At 39.7% G+C, this 22,951-nt stretch overlaps 1 protein-coding gene and 1 pseudogene across 1 annotated transcript in view; one reads left to right on the plus strand and one right to left on the minus strand.

Moving 5' to 3' along the window:
• Nucleotides 1-22,951, plus strand: part of C8H11orf80 (chromosome 8 C11orf80 homolog) — a 91,878-nt gene that overhangs the window by 61,235 nt on the left and 7,692 nt on the right. The window contains 4 exon segments of the mRNA XM_032641579.1: nt 2,363-2,509; nt 6,586-6,707; nt 8,757-8,867; nt 12,383-12,481. Coding sequence (XP_032497470.1) covers nt 2,363-2,509; nt 6,586-6,707; nt 8,757-8,867; nt 12,383-12,481 — 479 coding nt within the window.
• On the minus strand, nt 17,038-17,671 carry LOC116758607 (annotated as a pseudogene).

The raw sequence follows: 22,951 nt of genomic DNA on the forward strand, positions 1-22,951 counted from the left end.
TCCGGGGCAAAGATAGAATCTTCATCTTGGAAGTAGGCCTCGTGGTAAGACACTTTTTCTTGAGTAGGTAGTTATTCCAGAGGGCGGAATGAAAGGAGGGTGTCCTTGGGCTTCTGGAGGTAAGTGGTTTTGTGAGGAAAGAATGTTTGGTCTTAATAAGGCTGTGGCCACAGCTGTGGGCTGCCCGTTAGCACTTATATGGGGCCAGCAATGAGGGTGAAGTGCTTTCCTTGCTCCCTTGGGTAATGGCTGCTTACCGTACCACCTGGCCCAATGAGGGGGAATACCTACTACTCCTCTCCCCTGGCAAACTGTGGAAGATGTATTAAGAGAACAGTGTCCCCTAATGGCTCTGCTATTGTACCAAAGAGAGCCTTTTGGAATTGGTTTGGCTTTTATCTTGGGGGTATGTGTGTGAGTGTCTGGGTACCTGAGTCCAAATCCTGTTCTCTCTTCCTGGTTTTAACCCTCGCTAGGGGGGTCTTAGTAACTTGAATGGTGATTCATGTTCCACTGAAAGTGAGGCAAGCGAATGTGAGTGAATTATATGTATTATTGTCTATTACTGTTATTTGTTTAAACTGAATTGGCTATTTAGAAACTGAAAAAAATCCCTGAAAACATCCAAGATGGGACTCTTCTGACTTCTGAAAACTGGTTTTTGCATAGGCCTTAGAGGAAGTTAGCTTTCTAGAAGGAATTGGTATTTCTCTTCCTGTGTCTTTGAGATGTTAATAATCTACCTGGGCTCTCAGGAACTTTAATTACCTGTGATTCTTGAGAGTGAAGAAAAAAAAAAAAGACCTTTTTAAACTCTAGCAAGAAAACAGTGAGATCTCTGTGTCCACATAAATAAATGTGTGTCTATGTGTACCTTATAAATATAAGGTGTCTCTGCCTCCAAATGGCACTGCCAAGATTGGTTTGTGGATTAGCGCTGTTTAATTGGCTTAAGAGAAATTAAGCGCTCATATAAACTCTCAGAAATATAAAAGAAACTCCAGAATGAATTTCAGTTTCACGTGATATGGGAAATATTCAGTACTGAATGGATATCTGGTATTGAAGCTAGCTTAAACTTGTTGGTTTGATTAATGTAGACATGTCTTTAGAGTCATCAGTGTTAAGTATAATACTTATACCTAGGCTTATTTTGAGATCAAATAAGACCATATTATACCTGTTGCAAATTTGTCAGCAAGGAAAATATCTTGCTATGATGAAATTTTAAGTAAACGTAAATAAGATAAGAGCCTTTAGGTAAACTCTATAGGAATAATTATGTTTTGGGAATGTCTATCTAGAATAGTTTCTCCAGATTTTGATAACCATGTTCTGCCTGCTGTCTGCCACACACAGTGGGGTATCACTCCAGGACCTTGCTTCAGACATGTAAGATCCCCCTATCCATTAAACCATTGATGTCACTGAAAAAAAAATAATAATTTTTGGTCTTAACAGATGGGATGTCATGCTATCAGGATTTTTTAAATCTCGAGGGCTCTCCATATCTCCTTTTCTCTTTCATTTTTATTTTCATGCTTTGTTGATTTCCTTCATTTTTTGCCAATTTGTGATGCCTAAACGTGCTCAGTTAATTTTGGAAATGAATAGCATAGAAAATGTCCGCACATGTCACCTTCCCTCATTACAGAACCAGGATCCACATGGAGGTACTTCTCTATATGGATCTGGATGGAATTTAGGACTAAAGTGATTATATTCTAGAAAAAGACCATAGGGATCAGATTACTTGGGGATACAAATATTATATAGCACTGTGGTTAAGAGCACAGATTTTGGAGTTAGTCTAAAACAGTTCCACCACTTCCTGTCTCATGTTGGGCAATGTATTTAACCTACCTGTGCCTCTTTTCTTGCCTGTAAAAGAGCATAAGACTATGTCCCATACCATAGTGCGGTGAAGTCTGAATGTTGAGATAATACATGCCAAGAATTTAATGTGGTACGTGGCACGTGGTAAGCATTCAATACAAGTTAGCTGTTATCATTACTCTTACTAGCTATACCTACTTTTTACTAGCCTCTTATTAGTGATGCCTACCTTAGAAAGTTACATGAGGAGTGAATGAACTTACTGTATAATACTTCCCAGTAAATTCTAAGGAATGCTGTTTGGTTTGCATTTTATACACCCAGTTGTTATTTTGATGTTCTTCCTGTGAGTCACTATTATTTACTTTTATCATGTGGTTAGAGAAACAGATTCAGGAGGAGAAGGGAGTGTTCAAATTTAGATTTATCTCAGATCCCTCTTTGTTTGAGGTATAGGTTCTTTATTCACTTAGCATTTTGAGGGCTTTACTTATCTTAGGATACTCTGTAATATCTTGTCCTCTAGATTTGGTGCTTCCAGATGTGAGTTATCAGGTGGAATCCAGTGAGGGGGATCAGACTCAGAATATGGACCCCCAGGGACAAACTCTGCTGCTTTTTCTCTTTGTGGACTTCCACAGCGGATTTCCAGTCCAGAAAATGGAACTCTGGGGTAGGTATAGGAGAGTGGGGCTGCCAGCTTGGGTGTGCTTAAATGTTAAGAGAATAAAGAAAGGAGACTTTACATGATGCATAAATCTGAATAGATGTGTTTCTGTAAAATAACTCATTTCAATGAAGAACCTTGCTTAAATAAGTTAAGAAAATTATATGCTCTATGTGAAAGATCAATATCTTGAAGCGTTACTTAGATGATGACATTCCCAGATTTGGTTGACCAGAAATCAGCAGACACTTCCTGTTGGTCCCTCCAGAGTATATTACCTTAGATGGGTAGTTCTCAACCTCAGCTGCACAATATATTACCTGGGGAGCTTCTAAAAAATGCCCAAACCTCACCCCCCAGAGATTTGGATTTCCTTGGATTGAGGTGGGCCTCAGGTATCAGTATGTTTTTAAAGCTTTTCAGGCTTGAGAACTGTTCACCACCCTACTGCTTTTCCAAGTGGAATCAAGAAAGTTATCAGTTTTACTTGGCCTTAATGCAACATCTCAGATTGAACACGAGGTGCTGTGGCAGTACATTGGTATGAATGGCTTTGTGTGATTGCCACATCAACCTCTGGAAAGGGAGAAATTGTCCTTGTTCAGGCATACAAATGCCTTTGGCCTTTATCTAGCAGATAGGTGATAACCTGTTATCAGAAGGTTCTCTCTGTTAGTGGTAAAGCAGTGATTTCACTGTTCTGTGGTCTGTGAAACACACGCATCAGAATCACCTGGAGTATTTGAAAATGTGCAGCTTCCTGGGCAAGGATTAACTCATTGTTTTGCTAATGTAAAAATCTGGTATGGCTCAAGAATATGCATTTTAAACAAGATTCTCAGGTGATTCCTAAACATAGTGAAGTTTGAAAACCACTGAGTATGAGTATGAGAGTTGGCTTATGCATTTTTTTTTTTTTTTTTCCCCCCGGTACGCGAGCCTCTCACTGTTGTGGCCTCTCCCATTGCGGAGCACAGGCTCCAGACGCGCAGGCTCAGCGGCCATGGCTCACGGGCCCAGCCACTCCGTGGCATGTGGGATCTTCCCGGACCGGGGCACGAACCTGTGTCCCCTGCATCGGCAGGTGGACTCTCAACCACTGCGCCACCAGGGAAGCCCGGCTTATGCATTTTAATCCAATAAAGCCTGAGACATAAATTTAAGTGTTTCTCAGTGCCCTCCTAAACTTTGAAGGAAGAAGTAAGAAGTGGAGCTTATAAATGTCTGGGGAAATGTTCATAAGCCTTCCTTTTGGTGTTCCTGATACGTTTCTGGGTTATTCTTTCTTTGTGGGCGACTGTTTTTTCTTGGGACTTTACTCTCTGCTTCCACTGAGTCATAAGAGAAATGAGACAGCTTACAACACCAGATCAGAAGACGTCACATTGCTGCCAACTATTTGTTGAACCTGTGGGATTCTTTCTACTGCCAGCCTTGCATGCCTCTCCTACCTTTTTCCATCATGTATATATTCTTTAGGAGAGAAGCACTGCTTTCCAGGGCTCTGGCTTGTAACTCTTTTATTTGAGGAGCTGGTGTTCTCTGGTGCCCCACTGTTCCATTCATTAAGGCCCTGGAATGGGAACATAGAAGAGACTCAAACTAATGAGGCTTCCAGCAAGGAGGTCAAAGGTGAGAATGCCTAGGGCTATTATCCCACCTGTGCTGGCATGGACAAAGACTCAGAAGCAGCTTAGTATGGTGGAAAGGACTTCAGGGTACAATCAAGAGACCTGGGTTTAATTTTAGTACTGCTACCAAATTCCTTAATGATTTTTTGGGAAGCAAGTTGCATAAATCATCTGATCCTTCCTTTTCATATATTTAACATGAGATTGTTAGACTAGGTGCTATCAAAGGCCCTTCCAAGTCTAAAGACCCTCTTAAGATGTAAGATCTGATATCTTTGGCAGTTTTTTTTTTTTTTTTTTTTTTTAAGGTTGGTCTGCTAGAGGGAGCACCATGTTCAGTCTTCCCTAGGATGACATAAAATCTGGTACCACATTCTGAATCCTATTAAACGTACTTCCTCAGAAACCAGGGTTACTATCATTATTATAATACTGTGATAGTTTGTACACCTCTGTTTAGCTTGACTCTGAAGGCCTGCAGCATCTCAGGTAGTGGTACTCAGTACTGGATTAAACAGAAATCCATCACTGCATTAGTAAACATAGTAGTTATCTTTTAAAATTTCCTTATACATCTGAGAGTTTAGGACTAGCCTTTGAAGAAGATGCACTATAAGGGTAGGTAGGTATAGATACATGGATATAGATATATGTAGTAATTTTATTTTCTCTTCCCCCTCTTCTTTCTCAGATCCTTGAAAGCTTTCTCCAGAGCTCCTTTTAGGAAACAGCTTGTGCAGAACTACAGTCTGTTTCCATGTGTCTTAAAAAAGAAAATCACTTAATTGGCCTTCTGCCTACCTTGTCATGGTAACTTTTCTATGATTAACTCATTTTGCCACAGTGTTAAAGGCATCTGGTGGTATCAGCAGTTTTAGGGATGAAACTATAGCTTTTTAATTAAATGTCTGCTTTCAAAGGGGCTTCAACTGATTTCTTAAGGCTATTCTTAGGACCAAACTATAGAAAATAGTAATCCACATGATATCATAGGAATAGCGATATTTTCTCTTTGAATATTGCAATGTACATTTCAAAACACTTTATATATATTATCCCAGTTTATCTGCACAAAATACCCATGACAGCAGGTGGTATAAAGGCACTTTCTATACTAAAATGAGAAAAGTGAAGTGACTTGGTCACTATTAGTTGATAGTAAAATTGATGCTAGAATCTATATTCTCTTGATTCCAGTTCCAGACCCCTTTTGAGCAGAGCAGTTCTTCCCCTCCCTTCCAGGAAAGCATCATGGTACCTTGTGGTAGAAAATGTTCCTTCTGACTTGCATTTTTTTTCTGACTTGCATTTTAATTGCAGCCCTGAGAAAAGCCAGCCAGCTTTACCTTTGAACAGACCATACAGGGAGTAGAAAAACACTGAAAGAAGAAAGATTAATTAAGAAGCATTTTCTCCAGGTGCCCCAAAAAGTAAATTTGTCTTCCTGTATTGGTTGTATCAGGATCATCAATGCTGGCATATTGTTTAATGACGTATTTTGCCCATCGGTCTCACATGTTAGCTTTTCTGAAGGATGCTGAGCAGTGGTGCCTATGGTTACTTTATCAGAGATAGTCCCTCATTTAAAAAGACCTTATACCAGCAATTCTCAGATTGTGAGTTTTAACTTTTTCTTTAAATAAATTTATTTCATTTATTTACTTTTGGCTGCATTGGGTCTTTGTTGCTGTGTGCGGGCTTTCTCTAGTTGTGGCAAGTAGGGGCAACTCATTGTTGCGATTCGTGGGCTTCTCATTGCGGTGGCTTCTCTTGTTTCAGAGCACAGGCTCTAGGCACGTGGGCTCAGTAGTTGTGGCACATGGGCTCAGTAGTTGTGGCTCACAGGCCCTAGAGCGCAGCCTCAGCAGTTGTGCTGTGGGCTTAGTTGCTCCACAGCATATGAGATTCTTCCCGGACCAGGGCTCGGACATGTGTCTCCTGCATTGGCAGGCGGATTCTTAACTACTGCGCCACCAGGGAAGCCCTTAACTTTTTCTATACCACAGCGTATCTAAAAGGATTGATACCCTGACAGTAGCAGTGGCTCACCATAACAGTGACGCTCAAATAGGAACAGAGTAGAGTTAGACATACTCTCCAGGAGGTTTTTCCTTTCTTTTGGGAGCCACCAGTGTCATTATTTATAGTATATAGCATATATTTCTGTTTCTGATGTGAATTAAACAGGATCCCTCATTTGATTCTTCAAAAATAATGTCATTCTTCACTTTAATTTTAGTGAGCTTTCGTTCATTTGTAAGTGGGAATTGGGTAGGTTTGTAAATTGCTGGGGATTTTTGTCTAAAAAAGTAATTATCTCTGGATAGGCAGAAGTGGCTTCTTTTTTCAAGTGGCCTCTTTCCCATTCTCAGCCCCGACTCACAGCATATGAACAGCAGTCTTGAAGTGGTCATTGTCACTCAAGGTTACTAGCATTTTCCCTCCCCTTAGGAGTCCACACTTTGCTCACAACTCATCTCAGTGCCATTCTCACGGAGAGCCACAGTGTGGTGCAAGATTCCATCCAGGTCGCTGTGGACCAGGCCTTGGAGCAGCATCACCAGGCTGTCAAGGTAATAAGAAATTCACAACTCCCTTTCTCCTTTCTCTAAGAAAAAGATAGAGTATATGGCAGACAGGGCCTGAGAGCCCTTCCTCCCTGAATGCTTCTTCCTCTCTTTGGTCATCTGGGCTGATCTTTTTAAAAATATTTACTGGGCTTCCCTGGTGGCGCAGTGATTAGGAGTCCGCCTGCCGATGCAGGGGACGCAGGTTCGTGCCCCGGTCCGGGAAGATCCCACATGCCGCGGAGCGGCTGGGCCCGTGAGCCATGGCCGCTGAGCCTGCGCGTCCGGAGCCTGTGCTCCGCAACGGGAGAGGCCACAACAGTGAGAGGCCCTCGTACCGACAATAAAAAAAAAAAAAAAAAAAAAAAAAATTTACTTATTTTTTTGGTTGCGGCATGCATGTGGCAGTTAGTTCCCTGGCCAGGGATCGAACCTGGGCCCCCTGCATTGGGAGTGTGGAGTCTTCACCACTGCGCCACCAGGGAAGTCCCCACCTGGGCTGGTCTTATAAACTGCATCTAGCCTAGGAACTCGGGCTTTAACTTAGATGGGTCACTGTAACCAGCTTGCTTAGTCTTATCTCCTAGTAGGTGAGTTTGAATAAATATGGGCAGAACAGTAGACCAGGGAAAATGACTGATAACATACTCTTTTCTTTTCTTTTTTTTTTGAGTGTGAACAAATTTTATTTTTTTTTGGAACACGTGACTTACGATGTGAGTGTGTTTTTTCACAAGCAAAATGAGCTTGGTTTTGCCTGCCTGTTAGTTTTTTTTCACCACTTCCATTATACCAGGGGACAGGAAAACATTTATAAAAGAGGAACAGTAAACACTGAACCCAGGACACTATATTCATTCTAGGTAGTTTTACACCTTGAAGTATTTTTGTATATTAATTTGTAGTGTCATTAATGTCTTCTTCCCTCTTTCACACATTGAAGTGCTATATTATTGACTATAAGTTCTGGATAAATTGAAAGCACATGCATGCACTTGGCCTGAATTTTTTTTTTATTGAAGTATAGTCAATTTACAATGTTGTGTTAATTACTGCTATACAGCAAAGTGATTCAGTTATACATATATATACATTCTTTTTTTTATATTCTCTTTCATTATGGTTTATCATATGATATTGAATATAGTTCTCTGTGCTATACAGGACTTTGTTGTTTATCCATCCTATATATAAAAGCTTACATCAATGTATATCTTTCTTATCTATATATTTCCCCTTCCCACACATGTGTCTAGAGCTGCTGTTTAACTAAATCTTACATTCTTCCCCCATTTCCTAATCCTTTATAACATCACTTTGTCTTCTTACCTGACCTTTTTTTTTTTCTTCATGATTCAGGCCAGAGTTTTTTTTTCTTTTTTTTAATGTTGAGCCTTCTTTTAATTTATTTATTTTTATTTTTGGCTGTGTTGGGTCTTCGTTTCTGTGCGAGGGCTTTCTCTAGTTGTGGCAAGTGGCGGCCACTCTTCATCGCGGTGCACGGGCCTCTCACTGTTGTGGCCTCTCTTGTTGCGGAGCACAGGCTCCAGACGCACAGGCTCAGTAGTTGTGGCTCACGGGCCTAGTTGCTCCGTGGCATGTGGGATCTTCCCAGACCAGGGCTCGAACCCGTGTCCCCTGCATTAGCAGGCAGATTCTCAACGACTGCACCACCAGGGAAGCCCCTTACCTGACTTTTTGAATCCCTCCATCCTGTGTACTTTTGGTAACACATTTCTTACTTAATATGGCCTCCTTTTCAGGGAAAAGACAACTATACTAAAAGAGGAAAGCTTAAAGCTTTTTGTTTTTTAATAATAAGTATATCTGTTTTGTTGCTCAGTGTCTTGCTGCGTGTCTTTTCTGAATGTATCTATGTCAATAAGTCTAAGTGTCCTTTGTATGTCATGATCTCAGCAAGTATTTTTGGTGGAGGGGGAAGAATTTTTGAAATCCTGCTCTGACTAAAATCTTTGGTCCCTTTGGGATTCTCTGAACCAGCAGTTTGGTATTATTATAAACTGCGGCCTCCCACTTCCTTGTTTTATTCTCTAGGCTCATCAGAAACTACAGGCCTCACTCTCAGTGGCTGTGAATTCCATCATGAGTATCATGACTGGAAGCACCAGCAGCAGCTTCCGAAAGACATGCCTCCAGACGCTTCAAGTTAGTAAGAGATTGGGGATCCTAAAAATGCCAGGGTTTTAATGACATTCTACTACCTATCTTAGTAATATGTGCAGTGCTCTTAGAAACATTATTTACTTTGATCCTCCTATGATTCTACATAAGTGTTTTAAGAAATGTTTGTTGAATGGATAGTGATGTATATACTATTTTATAAATGAGAAAACAAGTTATTTAAAATTTCTGTTTCCTTTCGATCATACAGGTAGTTATAAGCAGAGCTAGGATTAGATCAGTGATTCCCAATTTCTTACTGAAGAATGTTCTGTTACCTCATGGCAACAGAATATACTGAAAATAACTGAGCAACCATAAGCATTACATGTGTTTGGCAGTATGGAATAGTGTAACAAGGTTTGGAATCAAAGGCCTGAGTTCAAATTTTGGCTCATTTGTTTACTAGCTAGGTGGACTTAGGCCTGTACTGAACTTCTCTGAGTTTCATCTACAAATTAGAAAAAAATAATAGTACCTCACAGGGTTATTATGAAGTTGAGAGCTAAGTGTGAACCTGTATAACACATTGTAGATTCTTTTTTAATGCTAAAGTTTTAAGTTTTAATACATTTCATCTTAAATGGTCTTAAGTAGTATTCAATGGCTAGTATTTTATTTTTTTGAATTTTATTTTATTTATTTTTTTAATACAGCAGGTTCTTATTAGTTATCTATTTTATATGTATTAGTGTATATATGTCAATCCCAATCTCCCAGTTCATCCCACCCCACCCCCCACCCCTGCTTCCCCCACTTGGTGTCCATACATTTGTTCTCTACATCTGTGTCTCTATTTCTGCCTTGCAAACTGGTTCATCTCTACCATTTTTCTAGATTCCACATATATGTGTTAATATACGATATTTGTTTTCTCTTTCTGACTTACCTCACTCTGTGTGACAGTCTCTACAAATGACTCAAGTTCATTCCTTTTTATGGCTGAGTAATATTCCATTGTGTATATGTACCACATCTTCTTTATCCATTCGTCTGTTGGTGGCAGTTAGGTTGTTTTCATGACTCTGGCTATTGTAAATAGTGCTGCAGTGAACATGGGGTGCATGTGTCTTTTTGATTATGGTTTTCTCTGGGTATGTGCCCAGTAGTGGGATTGCTGGGTCATATGGTAATTCTATTTTTAGTTTTTTAAGGAAGCTCCATACTGTTCTCCATAGTGGCTGTATCAATTTACATTCCCACCAACAGTACAAGAGGGTTCCCTTTTCTCCACACCCTCTCCAGCATTTGTAGATTTTCTGATGATGCCCATTCTAACTGGTGTGAGGTGATACCCCATTGTAGTTTTGATCTGCATTTCTCTAATGATTAGTGATGTTGAGCAGCTTTCCATGTGCCTCTTGGCCATCTGTATGTCTTCTTTGGAGAAATGTCTATTTAGGTCTTCTGCCCATTTTTACACATGGTAGATTCTTAGTAAATGTTGGGTTTTTTCCTTCCTTCCTTCCAGTGTGTGCTGACCAAATTATCAGAGGGATAACACATTCTTTCCATGTCACTTCATTTTTTTGTACTTTTTTTCTTGAAAAGATAGTGTAATATACATAAAATTTAAAATAATAACTAATAAACTTTATCACTTAATTTTTGCATATTATCTCATATACATTATACTATATAGTCATAACCAAAGTATTTTATATTCATATATAATTTGACCTTTTCCCCTATTTCAACAGTCTTAACATTTGTATTGGTTAACCAATATTCAACTGTATTAGTTTAATCTAATTTAATAAACCATTCCCCTAATGACAGACATTTAAGTTGTTTACATTTTTTTCTGCCAACCAGTAGTGCTTCAGTTAATACCTATATATGATCACTTGCTTCTTTTGAATTATTTCCTAGAATAAATTTCTATAAATGGTAATGGGTCAAAATGTATAACACCTTTATAATCTAGTGCATCTTCTCACAGCTTCAACTTTCTGGGTCACGTGGGTAGTACAGTGAAAGTCAGCCCTAACTTTCATACTAACTGGCTATGACATCTTGGGTGGGTCACTTCTCCTTTTTGAATTTCAGTTGTCTCATCTATAAAAATTAGTGTGTTCATCCCCAAGTTCCCCAGGGCTGCTCCTTTATAGTCAGGGTAGCGCCACAATTTTGGGGGCCCTTGAAAAAATGCAAAAAAGGGGGGAAGCAGTAAAGATAGTAAAGTATAAAGCTTTTAAATTTCTTCTGCAGTTTCATTTGACTTGTCTGGTGTTTTTTATTTGCTAGTTAATGTTCTAAGTAAAGAAAAATTAAAATTTTACATTATTTATATAAATTTTATCATTCATTTTCATTCTGTGTGGTGCCAGTTTTAAATGCAAATATAAGAGCATTTAAGTGGTATGTGGCATTACTGAAATTATGCAAATTTATATTTCATTGCTCGAGCATGCCATATGTATTTTGTTCTAAATAGAATTATGGAAAGCTGCATGAAACTGTAACTGAGCAGGAGCCTATGGTGCCTTTCCTATAGGGGAAGACCCCTCCACCCATGCCCTCTGCTTTAGCTCCTCTCTGAGGTACCTAGATAACAGTATATGATGCACATTTCCTGAGTTGTTTTATATGTTTAAAAACCCTCACCGAATGGGGGATTCTAACTACTTGATGACCATGAGCAGTAGCCCCCAGACCTACTGGAGCCCAAAGACTGATAAAGTTAACTCCTGTGACACCACCCTGTTACCTTACCATCCACCAATCAGAGAATTGTGCATGAGCTGATCACATAACCTGCGACTCCCTCCTTCACCTGGCCTTTAAAAATACCCCCCTGAAACCCATCAGGGAGTTCAGGTTTTTTGGAGCATTAGCTACCCTGGACTCCTTGTATGGTGCCTTACAATAAACACTGCACTTTCCTTCATGACATACATACATACATACATAAATAAAAATAAAATGAAATGAAATGAGTGTGTTGTATTAGGTGATTACTCTGGCCCCTTTTAACTCTAATATCCTACCAATACAATTCTATACTAAAAAGTAGAGGCTGTTACCCATTTCTTAATGGATGCAAACTAATTACTGTTCCTTTCCTCCCTGAAAGATTTATCTGGGGAAAAGTTCCTATATCAACCCTTAGTTGTTCAGTAGAACCTCTGCTCTCTTGGAACTTGTTTTAAAGGAGAGCAGTTTATATAAACCTCCTCACGAACAGATGAATCTCTGGGATATTTATCTCCTATGGAGATAGGAGAACAAAGACCTTGTTTGAAAGATCTTGCTTAGGTAACAGAAATTGGAAGATATATGGGAACCACAACTACCTGTCTCATGTCAGGTATCCCAGACCTTCTTTCTACTTATCCTGTGTCCACAAGAACTAAGGAAACTTCTAACACAACATGAAGGATGTCAGTGGTTTGCCTTTCTATTAGTCTCGATCTCTCCCCACGTAAACTTCCTGTGGGTACTTACCCTTTGGTTGCCAGTACTGGAACTCAACATATTCTGTCTCTGGCCCATTTTAGGCAGCTGACACACAGGAATTTGGGACCAAGCTGCATAAATCATTTCATGAGATCACCCAGAACCGATTTCTTCACCACTGCTCACGTGAGGTGAAGCAGGTAAGTGTAAAGTAATAATAGGTACTTTGGTGGAAATCTTCCATATTGGATGTATGAGAACCCTGAGTACGCAATGGGTAGGTGTAGTACTTTAGACTGCACAGTCTGAGGTTAGCCTTTTAGCAAGGAAGCCTGTGGTTTAGAAAAACTTTATAGAACATGGTATTACATAGAGGTTAAGAGCATGGTTAGAGATGTCACTTGAATTCCATTTCTGCCACAAACTAGTTGCATGGTAATTATTATAGAAGCTATTTATTCCAAGTCTCGCTTTCTTTATCAGTAAAATAAGAATGATGCACACCTAAAATGATCGTTGTGAGGTTTGAATAAGATATGTAAGTAAACTGCTAAGCACATAGCTACTTTTATGAGGATGATGATATGATGGAATTCCTATGTTTAGTTTTGCCTAATGAAAAACATACTTTTATCTATTTACCTTTTTGGATGCTGGAGATACAGAGTTGCATTAGTTGGGTCTCTGCCCTCATGGAGGTCAGATAGTTATAGGCTCCCTCTAATGAGTGAAGAGAAATCACAGCTGGGAAATTTTATGTATTTCCAGATTCTGGGTGTAGGTAGTAGTAGTGTTTCAGCTGAAGCCCACTTTTCTGGCTCTCTTGGCAACCATCAGCAGGATTGACTTTTCTGGAATTAAAGTATAAGATGAGTAAATAAAAGAGATTAAGAGGGAAATGATTATACAGCGGCTTCTGGCCAAGATAGAGTAACAGGACCAGATTTACCCTCCTGCCTGAATAACCAAAAATCTGGACAATAACAACAAAAAAAACCAACATATGAAACAATGATTCTCGAGACATTGGGCCTCAGACAATGGATGGGATAGTCATTCCTGAGAGATGGAAAACAACGAAGTGAGCTCTATGAATGCCATTGCACACTGCTTAGAGAAAGTACAGAGACTGTGGAACAGGGAGAAGGAATCCAGGCAGAGCCTCATGGTGTCCCTGAGTTGAATCGATGAAGCTAGGAATCCAGGGATGCTAAGGCAGCTTAAGCTTTCAGGGCAGAGTACCAGAGAAGAGAGAGCTGCACAGAGAGAGAATTCTGGAGATCTGCAGAGGCTCCTCTCTCTAGTATTCAGTTGAGTACTGATCAGCTCATTCATGTGAAGAAACTGTCCAGGTAAAGAACCACTCAGAAGGATTACAGGGGACAATAGGCAGGGCTTACACAGGGCTGGGAATAGTGCCTATTTCCATCAACCAGAGAGCAAAGTCTCATAATTTATGGAGCATCAGGTAAAATACTAGGAATAGACTTGCCTCAGAAATGAAAAAAAATTACATCTACAATAAACACTCCTTGGTTCTGCCTAACAAAGCTCAAAAGCAGAAGCAAGACCTAAAAGGATCAGGTGGTTTCCAAGTAATTCAGTGGCATCTCAGAACAAAGTTCAAGAATATTTATAAGAATACAAAAATATCCAGCACCCACCAAGGTAAATTCATACTGCCTTGAATCTAATTTAAAAAATAGCAGACATGCTAAGAAGCAGGAAAATACAACCCACAATGAAGAGAAAACTCAATCAATTGATCAATCAATCAATCCAAACTGATCCAGAACTGACATGGAAGATAAAATTAGTAGACAAAAAACAGTTATTCTTATAACTGTATTCCATATGTTCAGGAGACTAGAGGAAAGATTGAACATATTCATTAGAGATGTGGAAGGTATAAAAAAGAAACAAACTTTAAGGGGAAAACTAATGTCTCTGAGGTGAAAATTATACTGGTTACACTGAATAGTATCAATAGCACATTAGACACTTAAGGAAAAACACATAGCAATAGAAACTATCTGAAATTAAACACAGAGTGGGCTTCCCTGGTGACTCAGTGGTTAAGAATCCACCTGCCAATGCAGGGAACATGGGTTCGATCCCTGTGTGGCCCGTGAGCCACAACTACTGAGCCTGCATGCCACAACTACTGAAGCCCACGTGCCTAGAGCCCATGTTCTGCAGCAAGCGAAGCCACTGCAATGGGAAGCCTGCACACCACAACAAAGAGTAGACCCTGCTCACCGCAACTTGGGAAAGCCTGCGCACAGCAACGAAGACCCAACACAGCCAAAAATAAATAAACAAATAAATTTAAAAAATTAAACACAGAGGTTAAAATAATAATAGACCATTGAGCATCTTTGAGTTATAGGACAACTTCACATAGGCTAATACATGTATAATTAGAGAATCTGAAGAAGCAGCAGAGGCAGAAAATATATTTGAAGAAATAATGGCTGAAATTTTTCCAAATTTGATAAAATCTATTAATCGTACAGATCCAAGAATCTCAACAAACTCCAAGCCTAAGAAGCAAAGAAAACTACACCAAGGCATATCATAATTAAATTGGTTAGAACCAGTGGTAAAAAGAAATCTTAAAAACAAACAGAGACAAAAAAAAAACCACCTTGTTATGTAATACAAGGAAACAAAGATAAGGATTACAGCAAGTTTCTCATCAGAAACCGTATACGCTAGAAGAAAATGGAATAACATCTTTATAGTACTGAAAAAAACCAAAAACGTGTCAACCTAGAATTCTTTACCCAACAAAAGTATCCTTAAAAACAAATATGAAATGAGGACTTTTTATGACATACAAGAGATGAAAGAATTCATTATCTGCAGATAAGAAATATAAATGTAAAAGAAGTCCTTCAAGCAGAAGATGATACCAGATGGAAACCTGGGTCTACACAAAGGAATGAAGAGTACTTAAAATGGTAACTATGTGGATAAATATAAAGACTTTTCTTATTATTTAAATCTCTTTAAAACATAATTAACTTTTTAAAGCAGAAACAGTAATAATGTATTTTGAGGTCTATAACCTATGTTAGAAGTAAAGTGTGTGACAACAGTAGCACACAGACCAGGAGGAGAGAAATGGAGATGTATAGTTGTAAGGATTTATGCTATCTGTGGGGTGGTATAATATTACTTGAATAATATTACTTGAATAAATTACTTGAATTCCTTTGATGAAAGGAACCATCAAAATAACACATCCAGGAGTTATACCTAATAATCCAAGAAAGGAGATAAAATGGAATCATAAAAAATATTCAACCCTCAAGAGAATGAGAAGACAAGCCACAGGCTGGAAGAAGATACTTACAAGACACCTCTGATTAAAGGACTATTATCCAAAATACACAAAGAACTCTTAAAAATCAACAACAAGAAAAAAAATTTTTTTTATAGTCATAGATAGATAAGCTTTATTCCAATGTCTACATAAAATTGACTTGATTTCCAACAGGAAAAGTTTTTCCAAAGGGTTAAAATTTATCAAACAACAGAACTTGGTCCTTTTCCCTTTAGTTTGTCTCAATTCGGTTGGATGACACATCATTATTAGTATCCACCCTTACTAATCATTTTCACCACACACAATATCTAAAAGTCTTCGGGTGGCACTTCCCATTTCTCTGGAAATCTCTTAAACTGCTTTCAGTTACAAGAGATGGGCAAGGTTTTTATCTGCTCATACTCTACTCCACTGGAGACAAAAACACATCCCTGAATTCTCTCGTTTAAATTGTGGCTGTTGACAAAGTGTCCAAATGAAGAACTTAACGTTAACACACAAAGAACACAGTATAATCTCTGTATAATAATAACTTTGCTTTAACTTTTTCTCATTAAAGAATTATTTTTATTATCTCTCCACAAGGAAGTTATAAAAAATACCTGTAAAAACATTGAAAAGGCTCTTAAAAGTCCTGGAATGAAAAATTCTGAAGTATAAATTATGATACATCGTCTATGATTTGCAAATAAGAATAAAATAAATTCTACAAGCTAGAATTTCCGAGTGATTTTTTTTTTTTTTTTTTTTTTTGTGGTACGCGGGCCTCCCACTGTTGTGGCCTCTCCCGTTGCGGAGCACAGGCTCTGGACGCGCAGCCGCAGCGACCATGGCTCACGGGCCCAGCCGCTCCGCGGCATGTGGGATCTTCTCGGACCGGGGCACGAACCCGTATCCCCTGCATCGGCAGGCGGACTCTCAACCACTGTGCCACCAGGGAAGCCCTCTGAGTGATTTTGATAGGAATTTACCAGAAGGAGCCAGAACATCAAACCTTAACGATTTCCTATTTTCATCCCAATTGAGTTTTTGAAAAGCTATATAATCTGTCGACACGCACAATCCACACAGGAACTTGCTGCTGCCACTAATGATGAAGTCAATCTGAAGGACAGAGATTTGTATGCTGGATGCGCCAGGCTGTTCCATGCAACTGATTGAAGTGGTCGTCTCTTATTTTTTCCCTTATGTTTTAAATAGAAGTAAATATACATATGGTAAAAAATTTAAATGGTACAGAAAGATCTAAAATAATCAGTAAATATCCTTTTCTCCCATAACCTAGAAAATCTGATGTCTTCCAAATCATCAGTCGTATGAATAATTTGCAAAGTGAAGTCAAACTTGGAGTCTCCTCATCTGAAAGTTATTCTCAGGACTTTCGGAATGTGTTGATTCTGTCATATATTACTTCTGTTACAGAGGAAAGCCATGCAGTCTTCTTAAAAAAAACTAATTACAAAAGCAACACGCACACTCTGCTCAGAGACAGCAAGTCCAGGCAGCACCTTGTACAGGATCTGGTCCTGGTTACGGGCAGATTCCCTGGTATCATCCAGAGTCACGGGCGGCAGGAGCTCAGCCGAGCCCTTCCTGAATGCCTCGGATCCTCCTGGCCAGCGGCACATCCTTTGGGAAGAGAGTGACGCGGCTGGCATGTAAGGAGAGGAGATAGGCATCCTCAAAGAGATGAACTAGAAACGCTTCTGCTGCCTCTTGTAGGGCCAACATGGCCTGAGCTTGCCAACTGAAGTCCACACCACGAGTGAATTTAACACATATTTCTCTTGCCAGGCGGCAGAAGCGGGTTCTTCCTTAACAACAGGTGTGTGCTCTTCTCAAGAGTTCGAATCTCCTTCAGAACCCAGTGTCTCCGGCGAGCAAGTCGACGGGAGGAAGTGCCTAAGTATGGGCCCGGCCGGGTGGCGGCAGGAGCCGGGCTCACGGTGCACCTCCTTGGGGCTTTGGGCTTGCGGATCCATCGGCGTGGGCCCATGGCTGGCGCTCAGGGTTGCGGACCCGCAGCTCCTTCTCAGCCTTCCGGGTCCAGAGGCAGAGGCTGGCATCCAGGTGAGGGCCAGCAGCACCCTGGCCACATGCCCCGGCTGGGTGGCGTTCAAATTGCCCGCTCCGCCGTGGATTCACTCAACAAAAATTTTTAAATGGGTCAAAGACCTTAACAGATACCTCACGAAAAATGGCATCAGGTAGCAAATAAGCACATGAAAAGGTGGTCCACATCATATGTCATCAGGGAAATGTAAATTAAAACAACAGTGAGATATCACTACGCACTTACCAGAAGGGCCAAAATCCAAATGATGGCAAAGATGTGGAACAACAGGAACTCTCATTTATTGCTGGTGGGAATGCAAAATAGTACAGCTACTTTGGAAGACAGTTGGGCAGTTTTGTATAAAACTAAACATACTCTTACCATGTGATCCAGTAATCATGCTCCTTGGTATTTACCCAAAGGAGTTACAACTTAGGTCCACACAAAAACTTGTACACAGATGTTTACAGCAGCCTTCTTCATAATTGTCAAAACTTGGAAGCAACCAAGATATCCATCAGTCTGTGAATGGATAAATAAACTGTGGTACATGCAGACAATGGAATGTTACTCAGTGCTGAAAAAGAAATGAGCTATCATGCCATGAAAAGACATGAGGAAACTTAAATTCATATAAGTAAGTAAAAGGAAGCCAACCTGAAAAGGCAACATACTATATGATTCCAAATACAGTGCATGATAGTCTGAAGAAGGCAAAACTCTGGAGACAGTAAAAAAAAATCAGTGGTTGTCAGGGGTTAGGAGGAAAGGAGGAATGAATAGGGGGAGAACAGAGGACTTTTAGGGCAGTGAAATTATTCTATTTGATAGTATAATAGTAGATATGTATCATTATACATCTGTTTGAGCCCACAAACTATACACCAGGAGTGAACCCTAACATAAACTATGAAATTTGGATGATAATGATATGTCAGTGTAGGTTCATCAGTTGTAACAAATGTACCATTCCAGTGGGGGATGCTGATAATGGTAGAGGCATCAGTGGGGACAGAGGGAATATGGGAAATCTCTCTATCTTCTGCTCAATTTTGCTATGAACTTAAAACTGCTCTAGAAAATAATCTATCAAAAAATACTCAATCTAAAAGAAGAAAAGGATGAAAAAGAAAAGGGAACAAAGAACAGATGAGACAAATAGAAAACAATAAGATGATATATTTAAACCCAGCCATATCAATTATCATATTAAATATAGTCTAAACAACCCAATTAAAAGGCAGAGATTGTTAGATTGAATAAAAAGCCAACTATATGCTGCCTACAAGAATCCCACGTTAAATATAAAGACAGAAACGGATTAAAAGTAAAAGAATAGAAAAAAGATATACCATGCTTACATTCATAAAAAGAGAGCTGGAGAGGGTATAGTAACATCAGACAAAGTAGAATTCAGAGCAAAGAATATTACTAGGGATAAAGAGGGTTACTTCATAATGATGAATATAATACAGTGAATACAATGAACACAATAGCTCTAAACATTCATAAAACTTTTTAGAGAGTTTTTAAATGCATGAAGCAAAATTAATAGAACTCTAAGGAGAAATGAAGTCCACAATTATATTGGGAGATCACGACATACCTCTCTCAGTAATTTGTAGAACAAGTAGACAGAAAAATCAGTAAGTTTGGGGACTTCCCTGGTGGCGCAGTGGTTAAGAATCCTCCTGCCGATGTAGGGGACACGGGTTCGATCCCTGGTCCCGGAAGAGTCCCCCATGCCGTGGGGCAACTAAGCCCGTGCACCACAACTACTGAGCCTGCACGCTAGAGCCTGCAAGCCACAACTACTGAGCCCACGTGCTGCAGCTACTGAAACCCGCGCACCCAGAGCCCTTGCTCCACTACAAGAGAAGCCACCGCAATGAGAAGCCTGTGCACCGCAATGAAGAGTAGCCTCACCTCGCCACAACTAGAGAAAAAAGCCCGTGTGCAGCAACGAAGACCCAACACAGCCAAAAAAAAAAAAATTAGTAAGTTTGTAGAAGTCTCAGATAACACTATGAATTAACTATACCTAACTGATATTTATAAAATACTCTGCCCAACCACAGTAGACTAGACTATACATTATTTCTAAGTATGCAAGGGACATATAGCAAGATAGACCGTATTCTGAGCCATTAAATACATCTCAATAAATTTTAAAGGATCTGAGTCATATAAAGTATGTTTTTGACCACAATAGAATTATTATATTTTATTATTTTATTATAATAAAATCAATAAGAAAAAGATATCTGGAAAACGCCAAATATTTGGAAACTAGATGACACACTTATAAATAACCCATGGATCAAACACAAAATCAAAAGAGAAAGTAGAAAATTTTTTTTTTTTTTGCTGTACGCGGGCCTCTCACTGTGTGACCTCTCCCGTTGCGGAGCACAGGCTCCGGACGCGCAGGCTCAGCGGCCATGGCTCACGGGCCCAGCCGCTCCGCGGCATGTGGGATCTTCTCGGACCGGGGCACGAACCCGTGTCCCCTGCATCAGCAGGCGGACTCCCAACCACTGCGCCATCAGGGAAGCCCGAAAATATTTTAATTTAATTAAAATGGAAGTATATATTATCAAAATTTGTGAGACATAGCTAATGCAGTACTTAGAGAGGAAAATACCTGTGTTAGAAAAGAAAAAGGTCTCGGGACTTCCCTGGCGGTTCAGTGGTTAAGACTCCATGTTTCCACTGCAGGGGGCAGGGGTTTGATCCCTGATTGGGGAACTAAGGTCTCACATGCCATGTGGTGCAGCCAAAAAGAAAAAGATAAAGAAAAAGGTCTTAAATCAATGACCTCAGCTTCCAACTTCAACTAGAATAAGAAGAGCAAATTAAACATAAACAGAACTATGAAATAATAAAGATCAGAGTGGAAGTCAGTAAAATGGAAAAACAATAGAGAAAAAAAATCAGTGAAACGTAAAGGTGGTTCATTGAGAAAGAAGATTAATAAGAGAAGACACAAATTGCCACTAATATCAGAAATTAGAGAGGTGGCATCAGATATTAAAAGGATTATCGGGGAATATTATGAACATTGCACTAAATTTGACAATTTAGATTAAATGGAAAATTCCTTGAGAGACATAAATTACCAAAGTTCACTCAAGAAGAAATAGCTCCATATACCTGGTAGTTTTATAATATTAAAGAAGTTGAACTTTTATTTAAAAATCTTACTGTCATGTTCAGATTATTTTAAAACCCACAAACCTCAATAATAAGAAAACAAACAACCCAATTTTTTTAATTGGCAAAAGATTTGAACACACATTTTACAAAAGAAGATATACAAACAGCAAATAAACATACAAAAATATGGTGGCGCAGTGGTTAAGAATCACCTGCCAATGCAGGGGACATGGGTTTGAACCCTGGTCCCGGATGATCCCACATGCTGTGGAGAAACTAAGCCTGCGTGCCACAACTATTGAAGCCCGCACGCCTGGAGCCTGTGCTCTGCAACAAGAGAAGCCACCGCAATGAGAAGCCCGCGCACCGCAACGAAGAGTAGCCCGCACTCACTGCAACTAGAGAAAGCCCATGCGCAGCAATGAAGACCCAACGCAGCCCCAAAATATAATTAATTAATTCATTAATTTAAAAAAACATACAAAAATATGCTCAACATTATTAGTCATTAGGGAAGTGCAAATCAAAACCACAATGAAATAATATTTCACACCAACTTGTAATAAAAAGACTGACCATACCAGGTGTTGGCAAGGCTGTGCAGGAACTGGAACTCTTATACCCTATTTGTAGGAATAAAAAATGATACAACCACTTTGGAGAACAGTTTTGCAGTTTCTTAAAAAGTTAAATATACACCTGTCTCACGACCTAGCCGTTCTACTTGTAGGTATTTACCCAAGAGAAATGAAAGCATATACGACACAAAAATGTATACACCAATGTTCATGGCACATCTACCATATTTGTAATAGCCAAAAACTGGAAACAACCCAGTGTCAACAGGCAAAAGAATAAACACACTGCAGCATGTCCATTCAGTGGAATACTACTCAGCAATAAAAGGAGTGAACAGTAGGATGGATGAATCTCTAAATAATCATGCTGAATGAAAAAACCTGGAAATACAAGAGTACATACTGCTCGACTGAATTTATAACAATTCTATAAAATGCCAATTACTCTGTAGTTACAGATCAGTGGTTGCTTGAAGACGGGAGGCATAGGAGTTGGAGGGAGTGGAGGAGTTATGAAGGGCAGAAGAAACTTTTGAGGGTGATGGATATGCTGGTTATCTTGATGGTTTCACAAGTGTGTACCTTTGCCAAAACTTATCAAATTGTACATTTTATAAAGATGCAGTTCATTATATGTGTACAAGTTATATCTCAATAAAGTTGCTATAAAAATTATAGACACGGTTTCTGAGAGACACCTCTTCTGCCTCTCTCCCTCTCCTACTTCTGTTTGCCTGATTAGACGGGGAGGTTTGGGTACCTAGTCACCCAAGGATCACAGCATCTCATGGATTTGCCCACTCTCCTCTGCTTTGTAGCAGTGAAGCCCCTATAAATACTCCCTTCACCACACTGTTTTTTCATGGCTGCATGTACCTTCTAGGAAGCACCTTCCTAGGAATGCATCTGCTGTTCCTTTCAGCTGGCTCACTGCAAACACTCTTGCTGGTTTCCCTTCAGCTCGGTAAGCTGCTGCCCACAACTTGAGCGAATAGGTAAAAGCTAATACCCATTGTATCAGTTACCCGTGGATGTTGTAACAAATTACCACAAATTTGGTAGCTTAAAAACAAAAGAAGTTTATTATCTCAGAGTTCTGGAGTCCAGAAGTCTGAAATCAAGGTGTTGGCAGGGCCACACTCCCTCCAAAGGCTCTAGAGGAGAATCCTTCCTTACCCCTTCCAGCTCTGGTGGCCCCAGATGTTCCTTGACTTGTGGCCACATGACTCCAGTCTCTGCCTCCATCTTCACATGGCCATTCCCCTTTGTCTCTCAAGTCTCCCTCTGCCTTTCTCTTACAAGGACACCTGTCATTGGATTTAGGGCCCTCTCTAAATCCACAATGATCTTATCTTGAGATCCTTAATTACATCTGCAAGGACCCTTTGCACATTCACAGGTACTAGGGGTTAAGACTTGGACATATCTTTTGGGGGGCTACTATTCAATTCACTACAGCCATCTATATCTTCAAATTTCTAGGGATAGGTCAAGGGTAAGGTATGTGGCATTATCATAGGACCTGAGATACATGGGCAGGATCTACAAG

This window comes from Phocoena sinus, chromosome 8 (assembly GCF_008692025.1).
Source record: "Phocoena sinus isolate mPhoSin1 chromosome 8, mPhoSin1.pri, whole genome shotgun sequence".
NCBI lineage: Eukaryota > Metazoa > Chordata > Mammalia > Artiodactyla > Phocoenidae > Phocoena > Phocoena sinus.